Genomic DNA, 18,032 nt, shown 5'->3' on the forward strand with positions numbered 1-18,032 from the left:
GAGCTGCTCAGGGTCGCTCCGAATGAACCTAGCGTATACATTTGAAATATAAGATTCACATTACGACATCTGACATTCATTGTTATGACTGTTGGAAGTTTTCTTCGCGCTGATTGAGTTATGCTTTTAGATCAAGAGGAATGGTCCAATCTCAGCAGAGAATCATAAAACGGTTGCAAAATTATTGTGTTCTGCTGAACGCAGCCAATGCTAAAATTATAACAGAATCAGATTAGGATTGCACTTAATGTGTAGGAAGTTACATGAAATGTACTATCTGAACTATTCACCATTTTGCTTCCAAATTCAATGAATTTTCCCATCGCAATACTTTTTTATCTAGTGACTTTAATTCCGCATGGGATCGCGCCATCAAGTGTGCGATGTAAACTAGGGAGTTGATTCTATATTTTTAAACAAGGCGAAAATTATTGTACAAAAGTGAGCAAATTTATTAGATGTTGATCAATGAAATTATCAGTATTCTAGCAAATTCGCTCACTTTTGTAATTTTCACTTCGTTTTAAGATACACAATCGATTCCCTGGGTCGCAGTTTCCATACTTTTTCATCAGATGTCGCTGCGATCAACATATCTCGCTCGATCGCATAAAATCTTCTATTGTGATTTTTGTTGTTTTCGTGGATTTTCGCTGTCTGCTACCGATTCATTCTGACTTATTATTACATATTCTGAGTAGAGCGCCGCGTTTTCCTAATTGTTGATTTTAATACGTAGGTAGTAATTCTCATCAATAAAAGAAAAAAATGAGTAAACATCATTCACACGAGTTGAGTGAACATCCGGAGGTTCAATGGGCTCTTGATCTGCTCAAACCGGATCCCACGTATGAGCACAGTGTGCTGTCGAAGTACTCGACGGAAATAGTACTTATGTTAGGCGGTTTCGCGATGCCAACATTCTCAAATGTATATAACAATAAGCCGTTTTATGCCGGTAAGTGTATTTCGATTTCTTCAACGATCAAATGCGAGATTTATTTCTTTATTCTCAGCAACTTATTAATCTCGTAACGTGATTATGTAATGCAGTATTCGATTTCGGACAATTATATGGACAAGTATTGTGTTTCTATTTTACGTGTATATTTTATTTTGGCGTCGCGCACACACATTTGGCAGCAAGAAAATTCGGTAATTATATAGTTTAGCTTCCGCAGCTCAAAAATCAATGAAATTGAGTTATTATATCCGATGTGTATTTGCATGAAACGAAAGAATCTACCAAAAAAATCATCGTTCTGTCCTGCGAACCGAGATATTAATCTCGTTAGAATTATAATAAACGCCTTATTTTAGAATTCATTTTTATTAAAAAACAAAAAACAGACTGTGCAGGAGAAATTGCACAGAATTATTAGATTCATTACATCATGATTTATTAAAAAAAATTTGACATTACCATGTTTTATTTCCTTAGGTTATCCTATATAGTTTATACATGTTTGTATTTATTTATTCCCCTTATATTATCACCGATAATCGATTTTGACTTTTTACATATGCTCAGAACATCTTGATGCTAACATGTCTTATTTAATAGATCATCGTTAACATTATTACATGAGTTTTTTAACTAATTTAACTTATAATATTAGGTGTTGGAATTAATTCGTAGCGTTTTACAAGTGATGGGAAGTACTTTCATTAATGTATTTTTTAATGCTCATGTGAAATAAATAACATTCTTTCATTAAAAACGCTACGAATTAATTCCAACACCTAATATAATAATTTATTCGAAACCATTATTAAATTATAAATAATTTGAAATATATGATTTGAGTATTCTATTAGATACGACAGACAATATTGAAATCATAGTATGAATAAATCATAGTATGTTAACGATTCTCTAATTCTATTGTACCTCTTAAATTTAATTATACGAATGGATTTTATCATCAATACACTGAAGAAGATCCAATCGAAAGGATTGAAATGTTTGAAAATCCTTTTCAAGATTAAATATATGAATTTAGACACGTTTAAAACCTGTGTTGGCTCGCATTGGCTGATTTCACATTTATCCTTAGATTTAGTCGTTGGAGCATGTATCAAGATTGAGAATTATTAATTGTTAAAGTTGATTATATTCTGGTTAGGAAGTGTAGTTCCATAGATTTCATAAATTTCGAAGTTTGCACGCAAAGCGAAATTTAACTTAAAAAAAAAAAAAATTAACTTTGGTTTTACTAGGGAAGCTTTTAGACTGACAAGGAAAAAAAATTTTTTTTAACTGACTTCTTAGCTTAAAAGCTTCCATTTCATACCAAAAAAACTTTAAATGTTTATTAAAAAATATTAAGATTTAGAGGTCGCTAATGAACAATTTTTAAATCAAAGTTTAGATTTTCCTTAATACGAGGGCAAGGTGAAAAGTAACCGACCTCAACATGAAACATGAACATGAACGCAGTTTTCAGTTAAGTACCAAGTGTTATATATCAAATTACTTGCATTGAAAATATCTATAATTTCTCCTTTGACCACTTTGCTAAACAATTCACAGCTAAAAAGTTATAGCCAAAAAACCATAAGAAAAAAAGCAAAAAACGAAAATTTAAGAAAAAAAGTACAACTTGTTGAAGATGCCGCCATCGAAGTCAAACTTTTCGGTATATATTCAAGTGTTATATATCATATTGCTCATATTAAAGGCGGCTACAATTTCTGCCTTGACCATTTTTCTCTACAGGTTAGCATAGGCTCGGTAGGCTTATAAGTTGCTGCGGCAGATTTGAAAAAAAGCGCTAACATATTTTTGACTCTAACTTTTTAGCTATGAATTGTTCAGAAAAGTGGTCAAAGTATAAATTATAGATATTTTTAATACGAGTAATTTGATATATAACACTTGGTACTTAATTAAAAACTTTGTACATAGTTCATGTTTTCATGTTGAGGTCGGTTACTTTTCATCTTGCCCTCGTACATGTTTGATACAAAAACAGCTTCCGGATTTTAAATGTGGTACTGTATGTTTTCTTTTTGGTCACTGAACACGATGCGATAATTTATTTAGCTCTACGATATACATACATCTTAAGAAATACAGCCCAATTAATGTGATAAAAAGGCAAAATTTCGTGTTCAAGATCAATTTTATCCAGGTTCCAAGCGTTAAAATGGATCGTTACTCCCCTGAAATTGTTCACTCAGAACAAGATCCAGTTGGAATTTTCCCAGGACCTTTAAAAGTTGCATTTAACTGGATTATAAAACGTTTTTAAGGATAGAAAAATTTTTTTACAAGTTCTAAAGTATATCGTTTTATGATTTTGTGTTTTGGAGGTTTTGGATGAAGGACGTTTGTATATTGATTACACAAAATGGTTTTATTAAAGTGAATTGGAAAAAGACGTGTACGTTACAAACGACAAAGCAAATCTAAATCTAAGAAGACGATCCCGCAAGGGTAAAAAAAATTTACCCTAATGTGTTGACATCTATTTCGTGAGTCCTGAACGATAAAAGAATAAAATGTATGATCGATTGGCTTGTTCGTTAATAAAATAAACTTATTTCTTACATTTTGACAGTCTCAAATTAAATGCCTCAATTTGACATTAAAAAAACTCTATTAGAAAATTAATGTACATAATAAAAAAAAATATGATTTAATTATAATAATTGAAATAAATTATATATATCAAATAAAGACAAAAGCAGGAATGGAATTTCAATGAAATCATAATTGATGATCCAAATAATTCATAATATATTATCAAAAATTTTGATAATAATATAAATAAAGGAGGAAGTTCAAAAATGGCTAAAATTGCCCTGATTGACACCTTTAAATCTATGCAGTTATTATTTTGAAAGTTCGTATATTCATGAAAAAATGCTTATTTATTCACGAAAGCTTGGGAAATCTTTCAAAAATAATAAAATAGGTCGTTTAAACTCTGCAAAAAAAAAACTCATTTTGTTTCTAAACGATAGATAAATTAATGGTGTGTTGAGATTTAATACAAGTTGGATCATGAAATACTATAAGAATACACTATCAGGAAGATCTACAAATACATACGTGTGTGTGTGTGTGTGTGCGTGCGTGCGTGCGTGCGTGCGTGCGTGCGTGCGTGCGTGCGTGCGTGCGTGCGTGCGTGCGTGCGTGCGTGCGTGCGTGCGTGCGTGCGTGCGTGCGTGCGTGCGTGCGTGCGTGCGTGCGTGCGTGCGTGCGTGCGTGCGTGCGTGCGTGCGTGCGTGCGTGCGTGCGTGCGTGCGTGCGTGCGTGCGTGCGTGCGTGCGTGCGTGCGTGCGTGCGTGCGTGCGTGCGTGCGTGCGTGCGTGCGTGCGTGCGTGCGTGCGTGCGTGCGTGCGTGCGTGCGTGCGTGCGTGCGTGTGTGTGTGTGTGTGTGTGTGTGTGTGTGTGTGTGTGTGTGTGTGTGTGTTGCTATAATCAGTTGAAAATCGTTTTTGTAAAATATTTAGTCCACATTTTTATCAATCGAATGGAAATAGAGTGTCGTCGAGCAGCATGCGGTACCGCCAGAGAGATGCATCGAATTAAATTTCTCGATTTTAAAAAACAACATAGAATAGAATAAAAGACGCAGCATTAGAAGATTTTTCAGCTGTGTTCTAATAAAATAATTTTTTGAAATGAGCCCCTGAGGCTTCTAAGATGAAAAGTATATTACTTTTTTTGAAATGTTTACGAAGTAAATGAAATCTCCTACTTTATTATTTTGGAACCATCGATTTCAAATCGGACACTCCTATTTTTATGAACTTTAAGATAGAATTTTAAAAAACATTTTAATGTATTTTTTGTTAGTATTGAGTAAAAACGAGCAATTTGACAAAGATAAAAATTTTATTCAGAAAAAAGAAATTATTGACAGTTTATATTATTAGAATTGAAATCAATAAAACTCAATTAATCTGAGTCTGATAACTTATGATACTTTATTGATTTAATTTCTTGGATCAGATCTGATCGGCCAATCACCAGTACTACAATCAGATTTATAAATTATCTGTACTGTCCAATTTGGACACGAGTCCTTTCGAACTTTGGAACAAATTTTATAATAATCCGCAAAAGTAATCATAAAACGCTTGATATTTTTGAATTCTATCACTCTTTAATTATATTAAATCAATTACCTTTTAAATTTTTAACATCTTTTAAATAATAATTTACAAAGATTTTCTTTTTTAAAAAATTTTCGCACGATGCACAATGATTGCAGTTCGCAGCATGAAAAAAATTACAAATTTCGTATTAACCCTACTAAATATTATTTATTGTTAATATTTTAGATTTTATCTCTCTCAGAACATAATAAAAATTATTAATTATTGCATATATAATCAGACAACACATATACATATTTGAGAAACAATAACGGCGGCTTGATGATATAATTTAACATGTAAATTTTTTACAGTGTACTTACAGATAAAATCTCAAAATTTGAATTCAACCATTTACTATTTGTAGATTTGAACGTTTTCACGTTGCGACTACATTTTTCTAACGATCTTCGATATTTTTCATAAATTTCAATAATATATCTCTATATTCATAATATATCTTTAAGTAAATCTGTATTTATATTTTCTTTTACATTAAAATACAAAATTCTTTTAGTTGAACTATTAATTTTGTTCTCTCCAAATTCTTATGTTTGCGCTATTGAAAAAATAATTCCAAATGCTTCATACTTAGAATACTCTTACTAAAAAATTATTAGGTGTTGGAATTAATTCGTAGCGTTTTACAAGTGATGGGAAGTACTTTCATTAATGTATTTTTTAATGCTCATGTGAAATAAATAACATTCTTTCATTAAAAAACGCTACGAATTAATTCCAACACCTAATATTATAACTTTATAAACCGCACATGTGCGCATTTTATTTTTACAGCACGAATTCTTCGATAAAAAATGTTGAGATTTAACCTAAGTTCAACATCTACAAATGTCTGCAATTTTTTATCAGACTTTGAAAAGTTTAATGTTATAAGTATTGAACTATTAATCTATAAGTGCAGTAATCGATATTAAATTTAGCATCAAATATAAAAAATCTATTAAAAAATTACCTGATTGGGAGTCATTCCAATAAAATCATAAACAACAACACATCTTATGAAAATAGCAACGATTTATAACGTGTCATTAAAGCTGTCGCGACGGTACATTAATGATCGGAACATAAATAAAATTATTATATACGTCATTGAACGTCATTATATACGTCATTAAATTAACATTATTAGACGAAAATTTATAGTTTTTAATATTTTAGAATGTTTACAATAATATAAAATGCTCAAAATACTCAAATTAAATTATTCTTTTTTTTTTTTAACTTTTTCCGCGCTACGCAATTGATTTAGATCACTGTGCGATGACTGGAAACACGTATTTGCATCTATGAATGTTATGACAGAGAATTGTTAAATTGCTGTCACGCGTTCAGTGTTCTATAAGGATTTTATATTATTGATAAATAGTATGCAAATCTACTTAACCGTATTCATTTAAAAAGGATTTGGAACGGTCTCCGATAGGCTATCTTTATTAATAAACGAACATTAATATATCGCTGTAAAAGCAAGTTAGTATGCATATACAATGTATGCACATGTAATCATAAAGCATGAAAAGGTGATCGCAATACATGCTATCATCGCAATATTTCGCAATTGTGACAGATTTTCTAATCTCAACCGTCAACTTTAATACTTAATAGTTCGCTTCGCAGGGCAGTTCTGCACTTTTTTCTGCCAGATTCTTTCATTTTGTCCAAAAATGCGTCGAATGAGTCTAATTTCATCGAAATTAGAGATGAGACAATTTTTCTGAATAATTACCAAAATTATTTATTGATAACAATCATAATAACAAAATATAAACATATTTTGCATTTTCTATTTGAAGAATGTGATTGTCCATATAATGATTTTTGTTTTTGCTTAAAAGATACAATACAATTCCGAATGCTGAAAAGAAATAGATAAAGATAATTCATATTTTATTGAAATTTTAGTGGTATTTACAAAAGTTTTTTCTTGATTTATTGTGCAAATTTATTGATTAAAATCAAGATTTTTCAGCAGTTCGCTCTGTATTGCTAATAATACCAATAACGATAGTCTAGTATCAGTCATTGTGGATCGTGTGTGACTTGTGTGTTTTATTGTACGAGGAATGTATTATAAAATTAAAAATTTTAATTATTTGTATTTGATTATTTACTTTTATCAATGAAATACCATTTTAAGCTGAGACTAAAAGTCCCTAAAAAGATGGAGCCTGAGACTGTAGTCTCTTTAGCTCCTCTCTCTGCCCCGCTTAATCCTGGTCCTTAAGACCTGAGAAGAATAATCAACTATTAGGTGTACAAATAAGTTTCCGCCGTTTTTTATCAAAAATTAAGCATTTACTGATATGAAATTGCTTGTTGAGTCGCTCCTAATGTAAGTGCAAGTTCTTTTTGCGTTCTTTTTGCCTTTGGCACGAATCTTCATTCAATAATGCTTCCAATTCCGCGTCTTCGTACACTTTCGGCCTTCCGTTCTTTGTCTTCGATGTCAAATTCACCGTTCTTAAATTTTTGAAACCATTCACGACAACTTCTCTCACTTAAGGCAGCCTCACCATATGCTTCTACAAGCAATCGATGAGCCGCAGCTGCAGATTTCTTCAAATTAAAGAAGTAAATCAAAAGTTCCCGCAAATGACGCTTATTCGGCTCAAAATTCGGTATTTTCGCAAAAAAAAATATATGATGCTGATACAAAATCGCTAGTATTTCAAGGTTATGTTGTTGACAGATGTCCAACCTTAGGATATAATGTTTTACATCAGACAATTTTAACCATAGCTTGCTAGTGGCGCCGTCTTTTGTCAAACGGCGGAAACTTATTTGTACACCTAATATAATGGTCAATTTCTTATGACTTAAAATTTAAAGATCAGGTAATGACTTATTGTAGAAAGTCCATTACGGAATTTCGTCTGCGATAGCCCTTAGCTCAGATCTACAATGGGTTTTTAAGACTTAAGCCATAAGAAATAAACGAATCATAGTGAATTATTCTCCTGGCATTCCACTGTAATTGATTAATTTCTTATTTAAGGCTAAAATACCTATTATAGAACCAGACTTAGCAGAAAGGTTGACTTATAATCTTAAGACAGTGTTTTATGACTTAAATCTTACATCTTTAGTAACGCACAAGAATTGTTTTATAACTTAGAGTCTGAACACAAGGATTGCCATAACACTTACGACAGAAAGTTAAGCATAAGCAACACACAAACTTTGATGTGACAGTACGCTATCAAGAGATACAGCAATATATTAGGTGTTGGAATTAATTCGTAGCGTTTTTTTAATGAAAGAATGTTATTTATTTCACATGAGCATTAAAAAATACATTAATGAAAGTACTTCCCATCACTTTCTACTACTTTTGACCATCTTTCGGGCAGTGAATGAATACCGCGTCGGAAGAACTGTTCATCTTTAGATGAAATCCAGGAATCGAACCATTTTGTACAATCTTCGTAAGATGTGAACTTCTGCTCGCACAAGCTATGAGCTAATGATCGAAACAAGTGGTAGTCGCTAGGTGCAATATCAGGAGAATACGGCGAGTGCGGTAGCACTTCCCATTTAAGTGTTTCCAGGTATGTTTTTACCGGTTTTGCAACGTGTGGGCGAGCATTGTCGTGCAGCAAGATGACTTTATCGTGTCTTTCGAAGTATTCCGACCGTTTTTGCTTCAATGCACGGCTCAAGCGCATCAGTTGCCGTCGGTAGAGATCTCCAGTAACGGTTTCATGCGGTTTTAGCAGTTCGTAGTATATGACACCCTTCTGATCCCACCAAATACAGAGCAGGAGCTTTGAGCCATGGATATTGGGCTTTGCCACTGATGTTGATGGTTCGCCGGGCTTAACCCATGACTTTCTGCGCTTTGGATTGTCATAATGGATCCACTTTTCGTCACCGGTAACAATCCGATGCAAAAAACCTTTTCTTTTCTGCCGTTGAAGCAGCAGTTCGCACGTGAGAAAACGTCTCTCAATATCCCTTGGTTTCAATTCATATGGGACCCAATGTCCTTCCTTCTGGATCATGCCCAAACTTTTAAGACCTTTTCCTATTGTTGAGAAGTCAACTTCCAATGACGTAGATAATTCTTTAAGTGTTTGACATGAGTTTTCATTGAGCAGTGCCTGCAAATCGTTATCTTCAAATTTTTTCGGCTGACCAGGTCGCTCCTTGTCATCCAAGTCGAAATCACCAGCTTTAAAACGTGCAAACCACTTCCTACACGTTTGCTCAGCCAGAGCATGTTCACTATACACATCCACTAAAATACGATGAGCTTCAGCTGCACTTTTGTTCATATTAAAGTAATGAAGCAAAACTCCCCGCAAAAACACTTTATCTGGCACAAATTTTGACATATTCAATGAATTATACAGTATTGTTATTTATGATTTCAAGAAAGGTTATGTACGGCAAATGACGTCCTATGATAGATGTTTACAATGTATACAGAACTATAGGTAACAACGAAATAGTGTACTGCTTGTGCCATCTCTTGTAAAACGCTACGAATTAATTCCAACACCTAATATATACATACATTCCGCGTCATACGCCAAAGTTGCTTACATCTACAACTTAAGTCTGTAAGTATTACAGCAATCCTTGTGTTCAGATCCTTGGTCTCGGTCCCCAACCTTGCTTTAAGAGGCCTTAAGCCCATTCAATTCATAATTGCGTAAGCATAGTTGTAAGTGATTGTAGTTATAAGAATTAATCAATCACTCAAATATGAAGAAAATATTTGACTGTGATTAGTCAATTTTTACAACTACAACTACTTACTATGTTTACGTAATTATAGAAACTTTCGAGAAGCGTCGAGAAAAATCGCCGAGATTTTCCATCACCGCGATTCCAAACTCAATTTGGAAAAGGTGACCGCTTTTAATATTCTGTTAATCTAATCTTTAATTAATTATATCTTTTGACTTTGTAACTGAATATATTAAAGAAATTCTTTTGTTAAATTACAAAGAAACTGAGTTGATTTTACTGTCGTGCATCATACCAGCCGTGCGCCGAACTCTCACTCGACAGGCTTTAAGTCATAAGTTGAAAGAGATTAAGTGACAATAATTTCTGTTTTTAAACTATTTTTGCGCAATCTTTAGGCTTTAACTGTTAGACTTAAGTGAATTGAGCAAATCTTATGGCCTAAAAATATAAGTCCTGTGTCCGTCACTTTCAACTTACGGCTTACGGCAAGGTTTTAAAGCAAGGTTGTGGACTTAGTCTTATATCTTAAGCTTATTATACAATAATCGTAATTGTAGTTGTAAGTGATTGTAGTAGTTATAGGAATTGACTAATCAAGTCAGATATGAGAAGAATATTTGATTATGATTGGTCAATTCTTACAATTACAATCACTTACAGCTGCGCTTACAGCTATTATAGAACAGGCATTATATATAAAATTTAATATAAATACAAGTTATACACATTTAAAAGCGTAAGACTATAACGTAACAGTAGTCAATCCAACATGTTGATTTCCTTACTGCTTGCGTATTACTGCTTTAGGTTTTTTGTGTACCATGGCCTTTTATTGCTTTATGCTTTTGTATGTGTTCTTTTGTATGTGAACTTAAACCATTACCTAAGCTTCAAGTCTGAAATCGTAAGAAATTAACTAATCAGTCGAATGTGAGAAAAATAATTGACTATAACAAGAAAATAAAAAAAAGATTAAAATCAAGATTAAATGTAGAATTGCGAATTTCGGAATAACACAAATCTCACAAATATTGGCGCAGTCTCAAATCAAGGATATTTTTGTTTAGGAATACAGAAGCATATTATGTTCGTAGCAGGGGGATACGTTTTGTCACAATTTGTAAAGAAGTTTGTTGACGATTTTCAAGCGGAACGTGATACTAAACTGAGAGATTATATTATCCGACATCCAGAACTTTTCCCCGAGCCAGGTAACGCGCTCTTCTTCATTCTTAGATAATTAAAGTATTAAATAAAATAATCTTTTTGTTTGCACAATTGCGTATATATTTTGCAAGATTGGAAAGTAATGACTTATTTATGACATCTTTATACCGTTACTTTGTTAAGTGCCAATCATTTTTTTATGTCCATAACGGTAATGGAAATGTTGTTACATTTTTAATAATAAAATAACGAATTTAGCTATTACTTTTCATTCATCATTATTTTTTAATTATTTATACTATATCCAGTTTATAAACCGCATTTCTTATTGTATAAATAATACATTTTATGGAATAGAAAAAGGAGAGTACAATTTTCACTTTTTTATTGATCGTTTTATTTATACATTTTCTTATTTATTTTTCTTTAAAAATCGAAAATTATTATAATTATGACGTTATGTTCAAGGAAAAATTGCTATATTGAAATAAAGAATAAAATCCTTATTTATATTATTGTTAAACTACTCTGAATTAATTTTTAAATGATTAAAGTATATATCTGACAGTGATTTTATAAGGATGTGAATAAGGATTTTATTCTTTATTTTAATGTATCAATTTTTCTTTAAGTATTGAGTTATTATTGTGATAATTTTCAGTTTTAAATAAATAAAACGAACAATTGCGACAAAAGTTCTACCGTCCTTTAAATATTGAAAAATATTTTGACTTTATATCTAAGCTACATTTTAATAGTTATTACTAATACTGAAAGTAGTATACATATATGTATATGTACATAAATTATTGATTTTTAATATTGGTAATGAATAATAGCTATAGAAATACAGGGTGAGTCGTTAGAATCTGGACAAAATTTGAAATTTTCGCCATATTATAATTTACCTGTACTATCTGTAGCTACTTTGTATTGAAGTAGACAGATGTGTAAATAAAACATTTCTAACTTCAAAGTAATCAAGTCAATTACGAATATCATAGAGAGTATAAGGGCAGCGATTATTGAAAGTTTACGCGCTAGAAGAATGCCAAGAGAAATTATATCGTTTTTCGGATATCCGAAATCAACGATCTATGATGTTGTCAAGAAATATGTGACTTTAGAGGAATCCGAGGAAGGTTTCCCGGCAAAGAAGAAACACGTGAGGGAAAAAACAAGGATTCCGGAATTCATCCAAACAGCCCAAGAGCTCATTTTAGAAGACTCAGGAACTTCGACTAGGAAATTAGTCGTTTTAAAAGAGAGCTATTGGAACGTCCGTCGGATTGTTGAAGATTGCGTATATGTCATACGTCTTTAAGATATTTCTTCGAAAAAATGAGTTTTTACAGATTTTTTTGAAATTTGTATTTATATTATATATATTATATATTCAAAAGAATTTTATCTATACATGATTAAAATTTTAAAGACCCTAACCGAAATGGAGATATTCACCTTCAAAGTTTCAGCTTTTAACACGTAAACTACCAAGCCTTGTAGAAGCAACGTTTTAATACTTTGCGGCGAAAACCTTCTACAGATTTAAAAAAAAAATAAATATATAATATAGAAATAGGAACCTTATAAAAAAAAAATAGGGAGACCTAGCGGTGCCGTTTCTAAATTAGAGTAGTTTAATAATTTGATAGACTTCAGAACTCTCCACTCCGAGCGGCGAGACAGACATGCTATTTCATGTTATTTGTCATATTTCAACTATTTTTAGTGCGGATTAGTGTTCGTGTACAAGGATACGACATTTATGCGTATGTGCGTACGTTTGCCTCAAAAATTTCTCTCTTCAGAGAGCACGCAGAGAGGCACATTCGTAGGTTGTACGCGATTAATTTTTTAGTGCGATTGTAGCCGGAAAAATACCTTAAATATACTTCAAATCTTCTTTAACAATCCGATAGACGTTCGAATAATTCTCTCAGAATGATCACCAATTTCATAATCGAAGTCCCTAGATTTTCCAAAATGAGCTCTTCGGCTCTTTGGACGAGTTCCAGAGTCCTTGTTATTTTTTCCCTTCGCGTGTTTCTTCTTTGCCGGGGAATCTTCCTCGGATCCGTTTAAAGCCATACATCTCTTGGTAACATCATAGATCGTTGATTTCGAATATTTGAAAAATGTTATTATTTCTCTTGGCGTCCTTCTAGCGCAAACTTTCAGTGATCGCTGTCCTTCGCTTATATTCCATGATATTCATAATCGATATTCACTTGAGTACTTTGAAGTTAGGAATGTTTCATTCACGCATCTGCCTACTTCAATGCAAAGCAGCTACAAGTGAATTCTAATAAGGCGGAACTTTCAAAATTTTCATTTAATTTTGTCAAGATTCTAATGGCTCACCTTGCTACACTATTAACAACGACTTTAATATATAAAAACTAAGTTTAAAAAAAATTTTGATTTGCACTTGTAAATTACAATCTGAATACCTAAAGATAAGTATATTAAAGAATAAAAATATTAATACAAAGAATTAGAAGATTTATTAGAAAAGTTTAACCCTTCGTGATCATTAGGGGTCTACAGGATCCCTAAAAAAATTCGAAGCTTTATATCTTTAAAAAAGTCATATTCTTATACTAAATAAATATTCTTTTATACAATAACTTAACACGTTGTTATTTTCAAAATCTTTACCGTTATGGACCTTTATTCTCTTGGTTGTTTTCACATGTACAGTCCAATAATGTTATTGTTAATAATTATTTTTCTTTAAATTACAATAGTAACGAATTGTTTTTTTCAAAAAATAACATTAATGGTAATACGTTATTTTTATAAGTAATGTTCCTAAAGCCCATTCTACAAAAATGTAAGCATATTTGTAAGTAGTTATAATTGTAAAGATTGATTAATCATTCACATTCGAATTTGAGGAGAATATTCGACTGTGATCAATTTTTATGAGTACAACTTATAACTTACGCAATTGTAGAATAAACATAATGGTATTTTATAATTAATATGTTCATGATTGTCAGTAATTGGTACTGAATTTTTTGTTTATGCTTTGTTAACTACTAGTAATTATTATGGCGACAGTCATATAAATACACTACCGCTCAAAGTTTAGAATATCTGATAAATATGCCAAATAGAGGAGGCAACTCCGATGACTTTGACCTTGATATATGTTGTCAAGGTGACTTTCACCAGATTTTAGCCGTCATTCATTAAAAAGTTATTAACAAAAAAGTTTGAAAAATGATGTCTCTTTTCTACTATATAAAACAGAAATTTTCTGCTTTAAAATATATATATTATTAAAATATATTTTACAACTTTTCACGCGAAGCGACTCTCATCTGACTTCCTCCCTTACTAAGGGGCGCACGACTTTCCATACGAAGCAAGTTCCATCTCATCTCACCAAGTTGCTTCGCGTGGAAAGTCGTACACCCCTTGGCAGGGGGGAGAGGTGATGTGGCAGTCGCTTTGCGTAAAAGTCGCACCTCTCAGTAGAGAGAGAAGTGGGATGAGAGTCGCTTCGTGTGGAAGTCATGCGCTCCTAAGCAAGGGGTGGGAGTCACTTCGCGTGGAAAGTTGTAAAATGTACTTTAAAGTAGAAATTTTCTGTTTTATATAGTAAAAAAGAAACATCATTTTTCAAACTTCTTTTGTTAATACTTTTGTTAATAACTTTTTAATGAATGACGAGTGACAGCTAAAATCTGGTGGAGGTCACTCAGGGTCATGACTTCGACAACATATGTCAAGATCAAGATCATCGGAGCTTCCCTATTCGGCATATTAGAATATCTTTATTCACTAACTTCGTAAATGTATAAAATTTGATATTGTTTTAATCAGGTTTCATTCCACGTAGGTTTAAAAATAAAAATTGACAATGGTAAAATAGAAGACGGGCAATGAGATAGAATTTTGCTTTTATCCCGTCCAAAATTTCAAGAAAAAAACATCTTTGATTTAATTCACACTCTTTTAATGAATGGTTATCCTCTTAAATTCATATTTTCAACAATAAAAAATAAAATAAAAATCTTGGAAAGTAGAACTAATTTAGATCAAAATCGTGAGAACAATAATAACGAAAGTGACTCTAATTCTAATTCAAAGAAAAAGTTTTTCACAATATCATATTTAAGCAAAGTATCTGAAAAATTTAAAAAACTTTCACATATTCATGGCTTTAATATCGCAAACAAAAAGGAAATTAAAAACTCGTATAAAAGAACATAAGGCTGATATAAGAAGATCCATTTCCGAGATGTCAGTGGTTTCACGTTACCAGTTGAATAAGATGCATGAATTGGATTGGGATAACATAAGAATTTTAGACACAGAACAATCATTAATGAAAAGAAGAATTTCTGAAATGATATACATTAAAGGCCAAATAAGTGATATCAATAAGCAAAGTGACACTAAAGGTTTGCCTGATGTTTATCTGCCTCTTCTTAAGAAAGATCTCTCTCACACTTAATAAAATAATTCTAGAACTTTCTAAACTTTTGACTTATACATATAAATAGTGGTAATATATGATATGACAAATAATAACACATAATGTCACGACAAATTTCCATCTGTGCAAAGGATGTACTTGAGATTCATCATTATTTTTTTGTTGTAAAACAGGTAACGATTCTATTCTCACACATTTCGATTAGATATTAATGATACGTAAATTTGTTAAATTAGAATCTGGAAATTCTCGTTCTACACTTTTCGTGATATGACAATTGGCGGTGTAAATTATTAGGCACCTTCACATATGAAAGAATACGTTTATATATAATTATATCATACGACGGTTGAATTTAATGTCAGCTATATGTAACTCTGCGTTTTAAGAATATTATGAATTTACTGAGGATGGCCAGATTGTGGCCGAAACATCTAATGTTTTTATTAATGTAATGATAATTAAATATCACAAACTATAACTTGTGCGGTGGTTTTTTATGCTCTTTTTTTCATATGTTTTAAAATAGAAGAGCTACAAGTCAATTTTGTTAGAACGTTTAATATTTAAAATGTGAAAATAATCATTATGAAAACATAAAATTATAAACAAAACAAATGTTTCGATCGGGTCATTATCAATGTTCGCGAATGTAGATGTTATATAAATCTGATAAAACAATAAAATATAAAATCATAAAATTATATAATTTGGTTAAATTTTAAAATTAACGGTGTAAAGATTATTTACTGTCTTCTATTCATGAGTTTGGTTGTTCCGTACAGTCAATATGGTACATTCATTATTTGTACAGTCTGTTCAATAAGAAAGTGTCTGCCATAATCAAAAAACTATAAACATTTGGACAGTTTTTTATTTTTTTTTTGAAGTACACATTATTAGCTATTGCGCAATTACCTATCCTAGTATTTTGTCCAATCACCTCCATTACTGATTATTGCATGACATCTTTTTTCCATACTTTCGACGAGGTTATCTGCATATTTCTTTGGCAAAGATCGCCATATCTTCTTAATTTGAAATGACAGCTGCTCCACCGTGTACACTGGCTTTCCTTTGAGTTTCATCTTCATGTACGACCACACATTTTCAATGGGATTAGCATCTGGGGACATTGCCGGCCATTCCATTCACTAAAAACACCTCGTATCGCTTCAAGAATTTGGCACTCATTGTAAAAATAATAAATTCGCTGACGTAAACTACACAATGCTGGTAGGATATATTGCGCAAAAGAGCACGAAATAAAGGTTCAAACGAGTTCAGGAAGATATCGCTACGGTCGCTCTTTGTAGAATAATGAGCATCACGTTTTTATTGAACATAATGAGCATCACGTTTTTATTGAACAGACTGTAGTATTAGTATTAAGTACTGAGTAAAAATGTTTTGAGTCTTGATAGTTGTTATTGTGAAATGATATTTGTCATAAATCATCATGTTGTCGATATTCTAGAGTGATGTGTGAATTGACAATCATGTGTTTGATCAAACTCAATGTGAGTCAAACGATGAAACGCAGTAAAATTCATGATGGATAAAAAGTTAGCAGCATTGCGTCAGAGTGTAGATCTTTTCTAATCTGTGTCCAGAGACGTTATATGATAATAAATGTATATGATAATAAAATATGATATAAAAAATAAAAATTGATATTTTCAACAATATTATATTTATAAAAATTAATGCAGTTTTATCTAAGAAATTGTAGAGTGCCAAACTTTTGAGCGATAGTGTATATACATATTTTTATGTAAAACTCAAACATTTGTTATTAAGTTAATACTATAAATTAAGCTAAAAATTAAAAGTTTTTATTGTTCTTTTTAATACAAAAATTATCTAACTCAGCTTTAACAAAAAGCCAGCTAAAATATGGTGAATGTATTGGAAGAAAAAACTGTTCACCAAATATCTGCTTATCATAATCTGACTTAAAATATTACATACTATGTACTCTTGTTTCTTTTTCCAGAACGTATAAAGTATAGCCAAGTGTTGGAGGAGTGGACCCCAGTGCGTTAATTAATGTGAAAACTGTTAGAGATGATTGTACCATCTTAATGGCGTGTCTCTTACAATGCAGACAGACAGTACAGTTCAATGCAATGAAGTAGACATATTGTATATATATTTTAAAATATATATCTATATATATATAATACATAGTGTTTCGATTAACGAAAACAACACACTGTTTTTATATATAATAAATAAGGAATGTTGTATATAAGAAAATAAAGGAAATAGAAGGGCTCGAGGAAGAGAATAGGCGCTTGTACAAGCTAATTATTTAAAAACATCTCTCAATATTTACAAGTTAATAGAAAATTTATTAAGAGAAGAACAATCGTTAAACGATTATATAATTCGTATTTCGATTAGTCTTTTAACCTTCTTCAGTGATAATAATATAGACGCAACTTATTTTTTCGACAATGATTAAAAGTCAAAATTTTGACTAATAAAAAAAAATATTCTTATATGAAGACAATAATCATATGATAACAATAATAACAATAATGATTGATAATCAATTAAAAACACGGTTTACAATTCTTATGTAGGT

At 31.5% G+C, this 18,032-nt stretch overlaps 1 protein-coding gene and 1 long non-coding RNA gene across 2 annotated transcripts; one reads left to right on the forward strand and one right to left on the reverse strand.

The window, feature by feature from the left end:
• Positions 1 to 582: 582 nt before the first annotated feature.
• On the forward strand, positions 583 to 17,732 carry ND-B14.5B (NADH dehydrogenase (ubiquinone) B14.5 B subunit). The gene is made up of 3 exons (XM_011066539.2): positions 583 to 958; positions 10,893 to 11,036; positions 17,439 to 17,732. The coding sequence occupies exons 1-3, from the start codon at positions 769 to 771 to the stop codon at positions 17,486 to 17,488; spliced, it is 384 nt and encodes a 127-aa protein (XP_011064841.1). The 5' UTR covers positions 583 to 768; the 3' UTR covers positions 17,489 to 17,732.
• On the reverse strand, positions 1,406 to 2,539 carry LOC147907997 (uncharacterized). The gene is made up of 2 exons (XR_015546799.1): positions 1,744 to 2,539; positions 1,406 to 1,597 (listed from the first exon to the last, which is right to left on the reverse strand). It is a non-coding gene; the product is annotated as an uncharacterized LOC147907997 (long non-coding RNA).
• Positions 17,733 to 18,032: the final 300 nt, after the last annotated feature.

Source organism: Acromyrmex echinatior, chromosome 11 (genome assembly GCF_024713525.1).
Source record: "Acromyrmex echinatior isolate Ae372 chromosome 11, ASM2471352v2, whole genome shotgun sequence".
NCBI classification, from domain to species: domain Eukaryota; kingdom Metazoa; phylum Arthropoda; class Insecta; order Hymenoptera; family Formicidae; genus Acromyrmex; species Acromyrmex echinatior.